Genomic DNA, 18,833 nt, shown 5'->3' with positions numbered 1-18,833 from the left:
AAAGATAAAGGTGAGATGGCATTTACCCAGAGGCACAGAAGACAACTCTTCTCCACCCCACTATTCCACTTATTCCTGTCTCTCTAAGTAACAAGACAAAGGATAGCAGCAGAGTGGAGCGGTAATCAAGATTCAAACCTTGATGGTCTGACTCCAGAGCCTGATTTTAAACTATACAGCATCGGGCAAGTTATCTGCCTCTAAATTCAGTTTTCTCACTTGTAAAGTGGGAATAATTATTCTATCTACATCATAAGCTAGGGGTTTTGTGATTAAATGTGTTTAAAAATGCAAAACACTGAGGAGAGTTTCTGGAATATTGTAAGTGCTAAATAAATATCAACAAAGATAATGGTATGAATACGGAGAAGGCCAGCTCTTTGCCAAAAGGCTGGATGCGAGATCTGTTTTCTGAGCAGGGGTTACCTGAATGCCTTTGTCTCTCCTTATCCCTTTGGGTCAGGAGACACCATGTGTTGGGTGCAGGAAAGAATGTATAACTAATCCTAAATTGACTTTTCTTTCGTGCTAAGAATAGACTTTAGGGAAAAGTCATCTGTGATTTTCTGGGTTTGTGCAATAAATCGAAGCAGCTCCGCGCGCAGACATCCCATTCCTCTGACTGTTCGTGGAAGTGGAGTATGCGGGGGGCAATGTGCCTAGGAGGGTGTCTGGTCAGATTGTAGGTGACCTTTGCTCAGAGAGGGATGAACCACACCAGCTTGTTACTCTCCCAGGAACCGGATGAGGCTACGCTTCACATGTGAAAACCCAGACACGGGATTCAGATCCTTCACTTCAGTTTTGTAGCTCTGACACTTATTAGCTGTGAGGCTTTAGACAAGTTATTTAACTTCTCTGAACCTCAACTGCCTATTCTGCAAATGAAGACAATAATACTTTCTCTTTTTTTAAGCATCTTTTAGGTCCCCCCCCCTTTTGTTTTTTTGGCCATGCTACATGGCTTGCAGGATCTCAGTTCCCCAACCAGGAAACGAACCTGGGCCATGTAAGTGAAAGAGCTGAATCCTAACCATTAGACCACCAGGGAACTCCCAATAATACTTTCCTCTTGGGGCTGTCGTGGGAGAGAAATGCCATTAAAAGAACTGGGACATAGTAAGATGACTACCCTCCTGTGCTGAGGGTTCACTGTGCTGTTGTGCTGGACATTCGTGAAGCTGGAACCCAGGCTGCTCTTACCAATTGTATCCATGCTATGCCAGTACGATGTACAGGAGCTGATTTTTACATGTACCAATGGCTAATCATGAACCCTGCCACGTGACGGTCACATATTTCCAGCATCGTCGTCTCTAAGCAGAACAAGCGTTTCACAAGGGGTAAGGACTCCCTGATTACTCAATTTCATTTCTCCCCATAGCACCTGTGACGTGTCTGCACACATGGGGCTCAGCTTTGCAGGTATCAGACAGATGATACCCACTTCCCCTGGCCTCCGGCTCTTTCCTGCCATTTATTTGAGCAAGGGTCCCCTCTCCATGAAGCTCGGTAAAGACAGAGAGGAAAAGGGTCTGGGCCAGAGGTGTTGTTTGCACTCACCTCCACCAGGGACTTTTTGATGACTCGGCTGATGTCTCTCCTCCACTCAGGGATGTCCGGGTTGTAGTCGTCCAGGTTTGGAGAAAAGGACAGGCGAAGAGATCGGAATTCCTCTGGAAATACAACAGTAGGGGGATTACTATAAGTCAGATAGGTCTCTCAAGAAGTCTGTTGTACTTCATATTTTATGCAAAGCCCTAATGGAGGGTCCTTTTCCTTCATACTCAACAGAGAGACCTTACTACAAGGCAAGTTCAATATCCCATCCCTCTTACCTCTCAGCAACTTTTCCAGACCAAAGCCCTGGTCTGTGGCCCATGCTTAGCTCCACAGCCTTGTGCATTGTTCCCAGTTCTAGCCCCTGCACTCCTGGACACTAATTGTGCACACCTGAAGTGCCCTGACAGCATCGCAGGTTTATGTCTCTGGGCCTTTTTGCACACGCTGCCCCTTGCCTAGAATGCCCCATCCTTCTCACCTTCTATGCACACAACATTCAAGCTCTAGTTCAAGCATTTACCGACTGAATAATCTCCCCCACCATATTTTGATTTTCTTTCTTCTGGTACAACTGTGTTGGGCACATACCTTCATTATCATTACATCATAATAATTATTATATGATTATATAATTATAGTCATCATTGTAGTCATTCTACTGCTAAATTCTGTTTGTATGGAAGTTTCATTTAAAGGAATTTTCAGGTCTTTAATTCAAGGGTTATGTTAGTTGGCACAGTAGCCCCTGAGTTAACCTTGGGCATCCAGGAAGTAGATGGAATTATAAAAGCAAGGATTTTGTGCAGAAATAAAAGAATTCTCTTGTCTGTAAGGGAATATGGGGAGGAAGTCAGAGGAGCTGGAAGCACCGCCAGACCGTGATGCATACATAACACTTAGTGCAAGAGCGGGAGGAAGGTTCAGCGAGGCTGATGGGAAGTCCACGAGCCAAGGTCAGCCAGAGGAGCCCCACGTCCCAGGAGTGGGTTCGCCCTAGTATTCCTGCCGCGCTCAGTCACTGGCTGGCTGGCATGGCCTTGGCCCTAGCACGATGAGAGTTTCAGAGCACAGTCCTGGGGGGTCTTAGCACAGGGTATACTCAGATCACATCGCTCCCCTGAGATCTGCTGGAGGCTCCACATTGCATTTTGAATAAGATTCCGATTCATATCATGGTCTTCATAGTCTCACACAATCCAGTGCCGACCTTCCTTCCTGTCTTATGTCCCTTAGGCTGCCCTGCACTCCACGACCCCGTCCTTCCCTGTGTTCCTCAATATGCCGTGTTCCTTCCCACGTTAGCACACCTCCAAGTCCCAGATGACAGCCTTCTCAGCTCCTTTTCAGCCTTCAGTCTCTCCTGGGAGAAACCCCTCCCACCAGCAACCTCAGGTATCCTCCCTTTCACCAACTCTAACACCTTTCACCATATGACCCTATTTGTCTTCTTTATTCTTCTTGCCTTTAAAATTATTTTGTTTTGGGGGGTAAGCAGGGGAGGGACAAATTGGGAGATTGGGATTGACCTACACAAACTACTATATATAAAATAGATAACTAATAAGGACCTACTGTCTGGCACAGGGAACTTTACTCAATATTCTGTAATGACCTATATGGGAAAAGAATCTAAAAAAGAGTGGAGATATATATCTATATCTATCTATCTATCTATCTATCTATCTATCTATATATATATATATCTGATTCACTTTGCTGTACACCTGAAACTAACACAACACTGTAAATCAACTATACTCCAATAAAAATACAAATAAATACATAATTTGGTTTTTTTACTGTCTGTCTCCCACAAAAGAATATTAGTTCAATGAGGACGGGGGCACTGTGTTCCTGGCCCTTTGGGACAGTGCCCAGTTCATGTTAGATCTTCAATGACTAGGAGTCATTTAATTAATAAGTTTGTTGAATAAATAAATGCATAAATATCAGCGGAGGCTCTCTGTCATTTATGCATTTTATTACTCAACAAACGTTTCTTTCCTGTTCTAGGCACGTTCTGGTGTTTCACGAGGGGTTTAGCAACATCGGCAATGCCGATGACACGTCCAGGAAACACAAAAACCCACTCGTGCGTTTCCTAACACTGCTAAAGATTTATTAGGCGCAGGCACTGAAGACTCTTACATGATCAGGCCTGTGCTTATGGCAGTCAGCTTACTCCAAACATGTACTTTTCAAAGTTTGACTATTTTATGAGTCACTGGCCACCTAGGTGAATAGCCCCATTTCAGTTTTGATGGAGAAGAACGAAACGCGTACTAATTAGTAGTACGGTAAATGGCAGCCCAAGGAATCACCCACTGAGTCCTAACTTTTCACTTTGAAGATGTATGTGTATGTCATTTTCACTTTCCCCAAGCCTCTTAACCAAACTGTGGAGACTTCACCTCAAAAGAAGATATTTATCTTAATAAAAAGACACAAATGAGAAAAATGGTGCAGCTCCCTTTGTAATTCCTTAGCATGCTAAACAGCAGTGCAGAGACATGTTATGCCTAAGTTTATTCAACGAATAGGGGATGCGTATGGGAGGACTGCAAAGGGTAAACACCAGTAATACATGTATTGTTTGCAGCTGCTGAGAGATGAAGTCTGTATATTTACATTTTATTTTTTGTATTTAAAGGCAAACCTGAGCCCTGAAGCAAATTAAGGAAAACCATGCAAACTAAATTTTCTTGTCTCCAGTCTCTTGTGTGGCTTTGGGCAGACAATCTTTCCTCTGTCGACTTCCCAAATATGATACCTCCTTCAGTCTGACCATAATGGTCTTAACTTTCCCCTCAGCTTAATTAAACTTTAGACAGGTTTCTTCGGGACTTCAGGCTCTGACCTCCCTTTTCTTAGGGCATCTACTTTAGAAACTTGCAATTGTAAATTCTTCCTCTGCACCTTTGAGATGTAAATCTTCTGCAATCCAGGAATGCCTTTCTCAAGGACCTGGAAGCCATCTCTGAAATGACATACAGATTGCCAACAAACACATGAAAAGATGCTCAACATCACTAATTAACAGAGAAATGCAAATCAAAACCACAATGAGGTATCACCTCACACTGGTCAGAATGACCACCATCAAAAAATCTACAAACAATAAATGCTGCAGAGGGTATGGAGAAAAGGGAGCCCTCCTGCACTGTTGGTGGGAATGTAAATTAATACAGCCACTATGGAGAACAGTAAGGAGGTTCCTTAAAAAACTAAAAATAGAACTACCATACAAGCCAGCAATCCCACTACTGGGTATATACCCTGAGAAAACTATAACTCTAAAAGATAGTGGCTTCCCTGGTGGCGCAGTGGTTGAGAGTCCGTCTGCCGATGCAGGGGACACGGGTTCGTGCCCGGTCCAGGAAGATCCCACATGCTGTGGAGCGGCTGGGCCTGTGAGCCATGGCCGCTGAGCCTGTGCGTCCGGAGCCTGTGCTCCGCAACGGGAGAGGCCACAACAGTGACAGGCCCGTGTACCGCAAAAAAAAAAAAAAGATACATGTACCACAATGTTCATTGCAGCACTATTTACAATCGCCAGGACGTGGAAGAAACCTAAATGTCCATCGACAGATGAACCAACAAAGAAGATGTGGAATATTACTCAGCCATAAAAAGGAATGAAATTCAGTTATTTGTAATGAGGTGGATGGACCTAGAGTCTGTCATACCGAGTGAAGAGTCAGAAAGAGAAAAACAAATACCAGATGCTACCGCACATATGTGGAATCTATAAATACGGTACTAATGAACCTTTATTCCTACAGGGCAGGAATAAAGATGCAGATGTAGAGAATGGACTTGAGGACACAGGGTGGGAAGGGGAAGCTGGGACGAAGTGAGAGAGTAGCATTGACATCTATATACACTACCAAATACAAAATGGATGGCCAGTGGGAAGCTGCTGCATAGCACAGGGAGATCAGCTCGATGCTTTGTGACCACCGAGAGGGGTGGGATAGGGAGGGTGGGAGGGACACGTAAGAGGGAGGGGATATGGGGATCTATGTATACATATAGCTGATTCACTTTGTTGTACTACAGAAACTAACACAACATTGTAAAGTAATTATATTCCAATAAAGATATATATATATATATAAAGAAAGGAAAGATAGCACCCCTGCCTCTGGGAGGGTAGGAGCCTAAGTTCCCTAAGCACCAATTAGCAAACACCTGTGGCTTAACCACACTGATAATCCCCTCCCCGCAGAGTCCTTTAGCTTATCCCAGAGTTTAAAACTATTCCTGCCATTTGTTTCTGTTGAATTCAATCTTGCCTGTTTAACACCCTGTGATGCAATTTTCCTTTAATAGGTCATGCCTGTCCTTAGAATTTTCTAGTTATATATATGAAACTCTGGACAACCCACCTGACTGAAGATGAATTAAGGATGTTGGATGGCTCAGGAATTTGGTTAGAGGAGGGAGAGACCACTCTCCCTGCTCAAACTTTTAGTTAAGAAATGCTTTTTAATGAAGAGAACCCATATGATGGAGAATGACCCGCTCTCGATGATGCCTTTAGAAGGATTTTAGGAAGAGGAAGAACTAAGCACAGCAAGGGATAGAAGGTTTCCATGAAACTAGATTCAGAGTTATACTTACCAGAGTATTCAGATTATATTTATCCCCATATTTTGTCACTTGTATAACAGGGGTAATCATAGCATATTTCTTATAAGTCTGTTCAGAGGATTCAATAAAACAGATCATATATATCAAATGCTTAGAACAGATGCTGATAAAGGATCCATCAACATTAATTTCTACCACTACCATCATCATCATTATTATTATCATTAGATCTGTTACTGAATAGCAGAATGACTTTAAGCCAGTAGTTTCCCATTTTGGGGCCACAATTTCCTAACTGTGAAATAATGGATTGGACTAGGTAAGTCCAAAGACCTTCTAGATTTAAAGTTCTGTCTGTGGTTCGAATGAGGACATAGCTGTTGGACTAATGGGTCAGTGTCCATTAGTGACACTGGTGAAATCCAGGAGGGAGAGACGAAAGAGAGCATCCGATGGAAAAGACATGAGAGCCAAACATGTAGGGTAATTTCGGAGCATGGGTCCTGGGTCTAGAAGGGGTGGGCTGGAAGCTCAGCTCCACCACTTACTAGCTGGGGCAAGTTATTTACCTCTCTGAAAAAAATGAGAGTAATAATATTGGCTACCCTGCACTACGATTGTTATGAGAATTAAATGCATTTCCAGAGCGTAGAAAGGAGATGGAGAGGAAAGAGAAACAAAAGCTCTCCTCCATTAGGGCCACCTGGCTAAGAGGTCGCCTCACTGATGGGACCTTGTAGGAAAACCACAGCCCTGGTTTACTTTCACTTACTGTTGGGGCTTATCAAGTCTCTTCAGGAAGGGGAGAGGGAGGAAACATTACGTAATCTAGCAGGCAGCCATGCAAGAGGAAGAGTGTCCTCAGACACATTCAAAGTTGCTTACAAATTACTTTCTGAATTTGAAGGTCAAGTTAGCAAGATGAGAAACGAAAAACAGAACCTGCATCAGAATCAATTAACTCTGGAACTGGAACAATTGATATTGTTTGGACCACGAGCTAGTGTGTGTCTCTGTCTCTGTCTCTCCATCCCTCTCAACCTCTGTCTCACCTTCCCTCCCTCCCTCCCCTGAGCCTCTCTCTTGCCCTCTCTCTGCACAGCATTTATTTCCCCATCTATCTCCTTTTAAATTCCTGCTTTTTAAATTTTAATTTTCCGGGATGCATTAGTACCGCTTTCATATTAACAACAAAAGTTCATATTTTTACCATCTACTAAAGCACCTAGTGCAGATCCATCTGACTATCTTTCTATGCAGAAAAAAATTAGCAAAATGAGATCAATTTGTATAAACTGTTTTCCACCAAGGTTTCCACCTTTTCCATTTCAGTAAATTTTCACTCCATGTAACACCTTGACCACATTCAATTTCCCCAATTGGTTACCACATTGTTCTGTACAGCTGTTTGTTCAAAGTAATATCTAGTCTACAATGATGCACATGTGCTTGTTATGACCCTTTCTTCACTTTTAGACTAGCAGAGTGTTTTATAAAGGATACATATTTGCAGAAGAGCTTTTCAGAGCATTTAGACATTGGCAGATTCTTCTTAATGATCAAGACTCTTGAAGTTGAACTTTAAAAATAAAAGCCTCAATATTAACCTCTTTTTTTTATAATAGGTTTCAGCTCTTTGAATACCACCAAAATACCAAATGGAATGAATCAGCCTTACACATAATGAAACTCACTCTTCTCTACCTAAGGGAGGTGGGCGTACAGTCGTTCTATGGGCACCAAAGCCAGTTTGAAAAAAAAAGCAATAAACCCTCTTGCAGTTTTGTGACCACTATGTTGCTGGTGAACCGTATCTTCCCCAGAGGAGGAGATGAGCCTTGACTCAGCTCTTTCTCAACCACTACCCTCTGTTCCTTGGGAAGATTCATAGCGAGGATGGCTTCCGGCACCAAGGTACCAAAGCACCTCATCTGAGGGATGGATGAGGGCAGTGATGGATCAGCAGACAGACCACTCACCGTACACTGCGATGGTCTTCGTGTCCTGCAGGATGGCATTCCCAGCTGAGACTTGCACTGTGATGGTGTTCATCCCTTCAGAAGTAAACTTGAATGATATGCTTCCCTCCAAGGTGATCAGGGGCTAAAACAAATGAGGCCACAGAGTGAAGGGACAGCTGTTCAATTACAGATGAGATAGGCACCAGCTCTGAGCCACTGACAAGCTCTTTAAATCAGCGGAAGCTCTTTCTGGGGCATTCCATGTGACTAACTCCACCTATGCCTCCCCATCACCTCAAGTTCAGGCCAGAAAGGGACTATTAGAGACATGATGCCAAGAAACTCTACTCATTCTTTGTGAATTTGACACCTCCTTTCTGCTATCATCCTGATTCAGGGCTGGGGAGATCCATAGGTCTTACTTGCTGGTGGGACATATCTCTCTTTGTTGATAACCTACTTGTATCAAGCAAATCCCTTAATCTGAGGCAATATTAAAGAGGGGGTTCATATTAATCCAGATTTAAGCAGTAGTCACTGAAAGTCTACAAGGTGCCAGTGCTCCTCTAAAGAGTGTACTATGTATATAAAATTACAGTGGAACACAGCAACTACAGACACCAAACTACACTAGTTAGACAGATGTGGCCTTGTGCGGCTCAGCTTCCTCTGAGAAGCCGTATCAGCAGTTTCCTGGAAGGAGCTGCTATGGAAACATGTACTAATTGGACAGTGGTTTGCGGACTCAAAAAAGAAAAAGAAAGACTTGGAGCAGTGCCTGTAATGCAATTAGATACCGGGGTCCTAGAGGAAAAAGATTATTAGCCTACTGACCTCCCTCGACTTACTCCCCACAAACATTTCATTCCTGTCTTTCCTTAATTAATTTACAAATCAAAATTCATTTAACTCCCTGTGTAGCAGAGGGTAGACTAAAGCCCAGCATAAAAATTCTACTTGAGTCTGGGCTCTATATCCAATGCAACCCAACTACAGGCAGTTTCAGAACCCAGGCAAGGGGGAAAACACAAGCTCAAAGTCTGGAAGTTCTTAACATGCAGGCTATGCGTGGAAGACTGGAGTGAACTTACCCACCACCTTCAGAGGCGGTGAAAAAGCAGTGACTCAAGGGGCCGTGTATATGGCTGAAAGAAGTTGGAAACTTCTGTCTGAGGAAAGGAAAACCCTTAGAAATCTGAGCCATGTGGCTGACAGGGTCTTGGGGCTCTGGCCGGGTGTCAGGCCTGAGCCTCGGAGGTGGGAGAGCCGAGCTCAGGACACTGGACCACCAGAGACCTCCTGGCTCCACGTAACATCAATTGGTGAGAGCTCTCCAAGAGATCTCTGTCTCACTGCTAAGACCCAGCTCCACTCAATGACCAGCAAGCTCCAGTGCTGGACATCCCATGCTAAACAACTAGCTAGACAGGAACACAACCCCATCCATTAGCAGAGAGGCTGTCTAAAATCATACTAAGTTCACAGACACCCCAAAACACACCACCAGATGCAGTCCTGCCCACCAGAAAGACAAGATCCAGCCTCATCCACCAGAACACAGGCACCAGTCCCCTCCACCAGGAAGCCTACACAACCCACTGAACCAACCTTAGCCACTGGGGGCAGACACCAAAAACAATGGGAAATATGAACCTGAAGCCTGAGAAAAGGAGACCCCAAACACAGTAAGTTACGCAAAATGAATAAACAGAAAAACGCAGCAGATAAAGGAGCAAAGTAAAAACCCACTAGAACAAACAAATGAAGAGGAAATAGGCAGTCTACCTGAAAAAGAAGTCAGAGTAATGATAGTAAACATGATCCAAAATCTTGGAAAAGAATGGAGAAAATAAAAGAAACGTTTAACAAGGACCAAGAAGAACTAAAGAGCAAACGAACAATGATGAATAACACAATAAATGAAATTAAAAATTGTCTAGAAGGAATCAATAGCAGAATAACTGAGGCAGAACAGATAAATGACCTGGAGGATAAAATCGTGGAAATAACTACTGCGGAGCAGAATAAAGAAAAAGAATGAAAAGATTGAGGACAGTCTCAGAGACCTCTGGGACAACGCTAAATGCACCAACATTCGAATTATAGGGGTTCCAGAAGAAGAAGAGAAAAAAAAGGGTATGAGAAAGTATTTGAAGAGATTATAGTCGAAAACGTCCCTAATATGGGAAAGAAAATAGTCGATCAACTCCAGAAGTACAGAGAGTCCTATATAGAATAAATCCAAGGAGAAACACGCCAAGACACATATTAATCAAACTATCAAAAATTAAATACAAAGAAAAAATACTGAAAGCAGCAAGGGAAGAGCAACATAAAACATACAAGGGAATCACCATAAGGTTAACAGCTGACCTTTCAGCAGAAACTCTGCAAGCCAGAAGGGAGTGGCAGGACATATTTAAAGTGATGAAAGGTAAAAACCTACAAACAACATTACTCTACCCAGTAAGGATGTCATTCAGATTCGAGAGAGAAATTAAAACCTTTACAGACAAGCAAAAGCTAAGAGAATTCAGCACCAACAAACCAGCTTTACAACAAATGCTAAAGGAACTTCTCTGGGAAGGAAACACAAGAGAAGGAAAAGACCTATAATAACAAACCCAAAACAATTAAGAAAATGATAATAGGAACATACATATCGATAATTACCTAACATGTAAATGGTTTAAATGCTCCAACCAAAAGACACAGACTGGCTGAATGGATACAAAAACAAAACCCATATATATGCTGTCCACAACAGACCCACTTCAAACCTAGGGACACATACAGACTGAAAGTGAGGGGATGGAAAAAGATATTCCATGTAAATGGAAATCAAAAGAAAGCTGGAGTAGCAATTCTCATATCAGACAAAATAGACTTTAAAATAAAGACTATTACAAGAGACAAAGAAGGACACTACATAATGATCAAGGGATCAATCCAAGAAGAAGATATAACAATTGTAAATATTTATGCACCCAACATGAGCACCTCAGTATATAAGGCAAATGCTAAGAGCCATAAAAGGGGAAATCGAGTAACACAATAATAGTAGGGGACTTTAACACCCCAATTTCACCAATGGACAGATCATCCAAATGAAAATAAATACGGAAACACAAGCTTTAAATCATACATTAAACAAGATGGACTTAACTGATATTTATAGGACATTCCATCCAAAAACAACAGAATACACTTTCTTCTCAAATGCTCATGGAAAATTCTCCAGGATATATCATATCTCGGGTCACAAATCAAGTTTTGATAAATTAAGAAAACTGAAATTGCATCAAGTACCTTTTCCGACCACAACATTATGAGACTAGATATCAATTACAGGAATATATCTGTAAAAAATACAAACACATGGAGGCTAAACAATAAACTACTAAATAACCAAGAGATCACTGAAGAAATCAAAGAGGAAATCAAAAAATATCTAGAAACAAATGACAATGAAAACATGACGACCCAAAACCTATGGCATGCAGCAAAAGCAGTTCTAAGAGGGAAGTTTGTAGCAGTACGATCTTACCTCAAGAAACAAGAAACATTTCTAATAAACAACCTAACCTTACACCTAAAGCAATTAGAGAAAGGAGAACAAAAATACCCCAAAGTTAGCAGAAGGAAAGAAGTCATAAATATCAGATCAGAAATAAATGAAAAAGAAATGAAGGAAATGATAGCAAGGATCAATTAAACTAAAAGCTGGTTCTTTGAGAAGATAAACAAAATCAATAAACCATTAGCCAGACTCATCAAGAAAAAAAGAGACAAGACTCAAGTCAATAGAATTAGAAATGAAAAGGAGAAGTAACAACTGACACTGCAGAAATACGAAGGATCATGAGAGATTACTACAGGCAACTATATGCCAATAAAATGGACAACCTGGAAGAAATGGACAAATTCTTAGAAAAGTATAATCTTCTGAGACTGAACCAGGAAGAAATAGAAAATATAAACAGACCAATCATAAGCACCGAAATTGAAACTGTGATTAAAAATCGCCCAAAAAACAAAAGCCAGGGACCAGATGGATTCACAGGCAAATTCTATCTAACATTTAGAGAAGAGCTAACACCTATCCTTCTCAAAATCTTCCAAAATATAGTAGAGGGAGGAACACTCCCAAACTCATTGTACAAGGCCACCATCACCCTGATGCCAAAACCAAACAAAGATGTTACAAAAAAAGAAAAATAGAGGCCAATATCACTGATGAACGTAGATGTAAAAATCCTCAACAAAATACTAGCAAACAGAATCCAAGAGCACATTAAAAGGATCATACACCATGATCAAGTGGGGTTTATCTCAGGAATGCAAGGAATCTTTGATATATGGAAATCAATCAATATGATACCCTATATTAACAAATTGAAGGATAAAAACCATATGATAATCTCAACAGATGCAGAAAAAGCTTTTGACAAAATTCATCACCAATTTATGATAAAAACTCTCCAGAAAGTAAGCATAGAGGGAACTTATCTCAACATAATAGAGGCCATATATTACAAACCCACAGCCAACATCATTCTCAATGGTGAAAAGCTGAAACCATTTCCACTAAGACGAGGAACAAGACAAGGCTGCCCACTCTCACCACTATCATTCAACAGCAATCAGAGAAGAAAAATAAATAAAAGGAATCCAAATCAGAAAAGAAGACATAAAACTGTCACTGTTTGCAGATGACATGGTACTATACATAGAGAATCCTAAAGATGCTACCAGAAAACTACTAGAGCTAATCAATGAATTTAGTAAAGTAGCAGGATACAAAATGAATGCACAGAAATCTCTTGCATTCCTGTACACTAATGATGAGAAATCTGAAAGACAAATTAAGGAAACACTCCCATTTACCACTGCAACAAAAAGAATAAAATACCTAGGAATAAACCTACCTAAGGAGACGAAGACCTGTATGCAGAAAACTATAAGACACTGATGAAAGAAATTACAGATGACAGAACAGATGGAGAGATGTACCATGTTCTTGGATTGGAAGAATCAACATTGTGAAAATGACTATACTTCCCAAACCAATCTATAGTTTCAATGCAATCCCTATCAAACTGCCAATGGCATTTTTCACAGAACTAGAGCAAAAAATTTCACAATTTATATGGAAACACAAAAGAGCCCGAATAATCAAAGCAATCTTGAGAAAGAAAAATGAAGCTGGAGGGTCTTCCCTAGTGGTGCAGTGGTTGAGAATCTGCCTGCCAATGCAGGGGACACGGGTGCGAACCCTGGCCTGGGAAGATCCCACATGCCGCGGATCAACTAGGACCGTGAGCCACAACTACTGAGCCTGTGCGTCTGGAGCCTATGCTCCACAACAAGAGAGGCCACGATAGTGAGAGGTCCGCACACCACGATGAAGAGTGGCCCCGCTTGCCGCAACTAGAGAAAGCCCTCGCACAGAAATGAAGACCCAACACAGACAAAAATAAAAATAAATAAATAAAAAGTTTTAAAAAATGAAGCTGGAGGAATCAGACTCCCTGACTTCAGACTATACTATAGTATAGTAATCAAGACAGTATGGTATTGGCACAAAAACAGAAAGATAGATCAATGGAACAGGATAGAAAGCTCAAAGATAAACGCACACACATATGGTCACCTTATCTTTGATAAAGGAGGCAAGAATATACAATGAAGAAAAGACAGCCTCTTCAAATAAGTGGTGCTGGGAAAACCGGACAGCTACATGTTAAAGAATGAAATTAGAACATTCCCTAACACCATACACAAAAATAAACTCAAAATGGATTAAAGACCTAAATGTAAGGCCAGACACTATAAAACTCTCAGAGGAAAACATAGGCAGAACGCTCTATGACATAAATCACAGCAAGATACTTTTAGACCCACCTCCTAGAGAAATGGAAATAAAAACAAAAATAAACAAATGGGACCTAATGAAATTTGAAAGCTTTTGCACAGCAAAGGAAACCATAAACAAGATGAAAAGACAGCTCTCAGAATGGGAGAAAATATTTGCAAATGAAGCAACTGACAAAGGATTAATCTCCAAAATTTACAAGCAGCTCATGCAGCTCAAAAAAACAAACCCAGGGCTTCCCTGGTGGCGCAGTGGTTGAGAGTCCTCCTGCCGATGCAGGGGACACGGGTTCGTGCCCCGGTCCAGGAGGATCCCACATGCCACGGAGCAGCTGGGCCCATGAGCCATGGCCGCTGAGCCTGCGCGTCCGGAGCCTGTGCTCCGCAACGGGAGAGGCCACAACAGTGAGAGGCCCGTGTACCGCAAAAAAAAAAAAACAATCTAAGAATGGGCAGAAGACCTAAATAGACATTTCTCCAAAGAAGATATACAGATTGCCAACAAACACATGAAAGGATGCTCAACAACATTAATCATTAGAGAAATGCAAATCAAAACTACAATGTGTATCACCTCACACCAGTCAGAATGGCCATCATCAAAAAATCTACAAACAATAAATGCTGGAGAGGGTGTGGAGAAAAGGGAACCCTCTTGCACTGTTGGTGGGAATGTAAATTGATACAGCCACTATGGAGAACAGTATGGAGGTTCCTTAAAAAACTACAAATAGAACTACCATATGACCCAGCAATCCCACTACTGGGCATATACCCTGAGAAAACCATAATTCGAAAAGAGTCATGTACCACAGTGTTCATTGCAGCTCTATTTACAATATCCAGGACATGGACGCAACCTAAGTGTCCATCAACAGATGAATGGATAAAGAAGAAGTGGCACATATATACAATGGAATATTACTCAGCCATAAAAAGAAATGAAATTGAGTTATCTGTAGTGAGGTGGATGGACCTAGAGACTGTCATACAGTGTGAAGTAAGTCAGAAAGAGAAAAACAAATACCATATGCTAACACATATACATGGAATCTAAACAAAAAAAACAAAGTGGTTCTGAAGAACCTAGAGGCAGGACAGGAATGAAGACGCAGACGTAGAGAATGGATTTGAGGACACAGGGAGGGGGAAGGGTAAGCGGAGACGAAGTGAGAGAGTGACATTGACATATATACATCATCAAATGTAAAATAGCTAGTGGGAAGCAGCTGCATAGCACAGGGAGATCAGCTCGGTGCTTTGTGACCACCTAGAGGGGTGGGATAGGGAGGGTGGGAGGGAGACGCGAGAGGGAGGGGATATGGGGATATATGTATATGTATAGCTGATTCACTTTGTAAATACAGCAGCAAGTATCACAACAATGAAAAGCAATTATACTCCAATAAAGATGTTTAAAAAATTGAAAAAAAGAAGCTTACTGAACATAATCTGTTGAGAATTTGGTTTTCTTCTAAAAGCTTAAGAAAAAACAAAAAAAAAAGAAGTTGTTTAGTACTGTCAACTTCTAGTACTAGCTTTCAGGCAAATAAATAGATTTCTCTTCTATTGGGCCCAATTTACATGCATGGTTTCATAAGAAATAAAAAAGGGTTTCTTTTCAGTTGATTTATGTCAGCAGTAGAGGTGAGAGATTCCTTTGACTGTCAGGCATGCAGCAGGTCGGGTGTCAGGAGAGGTTTCCTCCCTAGGCTTGTGCAAAAGTATGGCTCCAGTTAAAGCCAACACTCAGCTCTGAAGTAGAAGATTTGTATTCACATAAGATGCATTGCGTTTGAAGAGCAAAGTCACAAGTGAAAGCAACTCTGCTGGAAGGAGATGACGCTTTCCAGTCCAGAGCAGTTGGTCCCAGGGCCCTCTGGGAAGGGAGGCTTCGGGGCCTGAGTTCTACTGCCTTTAACTAACATTTGCAAGCAAATTTTAATTTCTGAGAATGGAGTGAATTCCAAACTGAAACAGAGCATGAAGCCTGGTGTGAGGGGAAGAAAAACCCAGGCAGGCCCGAGAAGGTCTTGGATCTGCGTGAAGCAGCTGAATGAAACTGGAGGAAGCCACTTCACCTGTCCTCACTTTCTCATCTGTAAAATGAAGGACAGAGTAAATGAGGTCTAAGGTTTCTACTGGTGTTGAAACTGCTGCCCACTTTGGATCACAGGGAATATTTGGGGGAAACAGAAAGCTGAGCTAAAGAAGGGGCTGTGTCTGATCCAGGGTGAGGGGGTCACGGCGGGGAGCTGGGTTGCACAGACATCTGTGGCTCTTGCCTGTCTGGTGTCCACTGGCCTCTTTTCCTTTCGAGGGCCATTCCCTCCCTTCTCTTGGTCTAGATGGATCTAGGGAGGCTGACTTCAGCAGCTCTGTTTCTGTCCCCAGCACCGTGGTCAAGGCCTGGCCGACATTACTCCGTTCTGGGACTTCTGTTAGAATTTTGGGGAAAGACGGCTTGTTTTCTCTGAAAGCTCAGGCTCCTGCTAAGGGTCACTGCAGAGCAAAGCCCAGCTGGAGGAGAAGGCTAACTCAGAGGAAGGCAGAGATAACGCATGCACAGTACTATATATAAAACAGATAACTAGTAAGGACCTACTGTATAGCACAGGGAATTCTATTCGATACTCTGTAATGGCCTATATGGGAAAAGAACCTAAAAAAGAGTGGACGTACGTATAACTGATTCACTTTGCTGTACACCTGAAACTAATACAACATTGTAAATCCACTATACTCTGATAGAAATTAAAAAAAAAAAAAGAGGTAGGGGCACAGTGGTGAGAGAGACAGAGACTGACGAGATGACTGGGGCACTCGGAGCCCACCGTCCCCGGAGCTGCGACAACCTCTAGTCTCTTGAGTCACATAAGCCATGACTTTCTTTCCCTTTTGCACTTTGGCCAGTTTGCGTGGAGCCGCACAAAGCCCGCGTGGAAGGCCGACCCACCTCGGTGTTATTTCCGTACCACCACACGTAAGTGAGCGTGCCCACTTGGCTGGGCCACAACACCGCAGTCGCGTTGACCTCTTTGTTCTTCGTGGTGACGAAGGGAAGAGACAGGTGTACATGCTCCAGGGGACCTGAGGCACAAGAAGAGAGGGGAGGCTTGGAGAGGGAAGAGCTCTCTCTGCTTCACCTGCCTTCCCTGATATGAAGAGAATACGCATTCCTTCTGAAGCCTCCCAACCATCAGTAGGGTTCCCTGAAGGAAGTGCTTGGGTGCTGTCCCTACTCTGGGGAAAAGGATATGTTGTGAACAGTTGTGTCTCAACATTTTCCATTTACCAATCTTTCTTCCAGGCCTAAAATTGAGTTATTTACGTGTAAAAGTTTAAAAACTTACAAGTAATTGAAGAAGTCCTTAAAGGAACAGGCGTAACATGAGATTTCACAGGGAGATGCAAAGTGTTTCCAGGAAGTTATATTCTCGGAGGTAAACCAGGATTGTGAAAACCTCCGAGAATCCACGTGGGATGGGGGTTAGGGGTTGGTGGTGGTTCTTATACGAATCCCCAAACCATTCTACATGTAATTATTCTTTATTCTTTACTGGATTTTAAATGTGTGTGTGAGTGTCTGTAAATGTGCATGTTTGTATGTAACTGTGAGTGTGTGTTTGTGTGAGTGTGTGTAAAGCCACCCAGTTAGGTAAGCGTGGTGTTGAGTTGAGCTTGTCCAGGACAAAGGCAGGCATGAGGGGGCAGAGAGAGTTCTGTGGTCCTCAGGTTCTCAGGATGCGCTCAGCTGAAAAAGAGGATGATTCTACCTATGGAGGCCCATTAGACCAGAAACCTTCATCAGATGTACAAACCCACAAAGATACAAATATCCCCTCCCTAGAGACCTATCCTATGACCCCTGACCTTCTCTTTGAGTTACTTTTACCAGACAAAATGCATTTTCTTTTGAGGTGAACATGACAAAAATCCATCATCCCCATCTTTATCCCATGAGGTGGAGAAGGATGTGGTACCTCGGGCCTTTGCACCTGGTTTAATTACTTCCTCCTCTTCTGCTTGACCATTTAATGTGTCTCCTAGGGTACTGTCTTCGGCCTTTCTCTCCCTCCATCTACTCTTCTGCTGAGTAATACCATCCACACCCTGACCTTAAACTGTGAACTATATGCTTAGGGCTCCAAAACCACCTTCTTGACTCCAGACTCAATTAGCAGCCAAAGGTTCCCTAGAAATCCACTGTTTCCCCCCAATCTGTATTCTCCAATCTTGATCAATGACCAATGTTTATCCAGGGGAACCCAGAAGCAGACAGTCAATCCCAATTCCTTATTTCTCTGCCATCCATATCCATTGGGGAAACCATTGATTTGGTTTCATAAATTCTCTCTCAGGTAGAGCTCTTCTCACCCTGCCCTGGTTCATACACTAAACACCTGTCTCACGTGGACTGGTACAAACTCTCCTACAGGTTTTCCAGCCTCTAACCTTTCCCCACTCTAATCTGTCCTCCTGCTCTATGCATTCAACGCCTGCCTCCCTCCATAATACATAAGTTGGACCAAGTGCCAGGTGGCCCCATCGCTTAGATATGCTCCAGGGCGAGGGCAGAGCAAGTACAAAGACCTTGAGGAGGAGGTGGCTCTCCATGTTTAAAGAATAGCAAGAAATAGAGAAATAAATGGAGAAAAAGAGTGGAAGCAGATGCGATCTCAGGGGTATTCAGGACATAGAGCATGTTGGCCTTGTTGGCCCTGAAATATGTATATGTGTGTTTGCATAACTTCATTCTGTATAACGTGTATATATATATATATATATATATATATATATATATACATTCATACAATGTATAGCGATGACTATGTACCTTCT

General features: G+C 42.3%; 1 protein-coding gene across 5 annotated transcripts in view; it reads right to left on the bottom strand.

The window, feature by feature from the left end:
• Nucleotides 1–18,833, bottom strand: part of SORCS1 (sortilin related VPS10 domain containing receptor 1) — a 552,802-nt gene that overhangs the window by 33,157 nt on the left and 500,812 nt on the right. For all 5 annotated transcript variants that reach the window (XM_079901008.1, XM_079901005.1, XM_079901009.1 and 2 more), the window contains 3 exons: nt 16,948–17,081; nt 8,136–8,259; nt 1,564–1,676 (listed from right to left, as the gene is read on the bottom strand). In XM_079901008.1, the coding sequence (XP_079757134.1) occupies nt 1,564–1,676; nt 8,136–8,259; nt 16,948–17,081 (371 nt within the window). The remainder of the gene's footprint in view (nt 1–1,563; nt 1,677–8,135; nt 8,260–16,947; nt 17,082–18,833) is intronic.

Source organism: Stenella coeruleoalba (assembly GCF_951394435.1).
Source record: "Stenella coeruleoalba genome assembly, chromosome: 16".
In the NCBI taxonomy this organism is placed as follows: domain Eukaryota; kingdom Metazoa; phylum Chordata; class Mammalia; order Artiodactyla; family Delphinidae; genus Stenella; species Stenella coeruleoalba.
The sequence above is the reverse complement of the archived record's forward strand: the minus strand, read 5'-3'. Positions and strand labels throughout refer to the sequence as shown.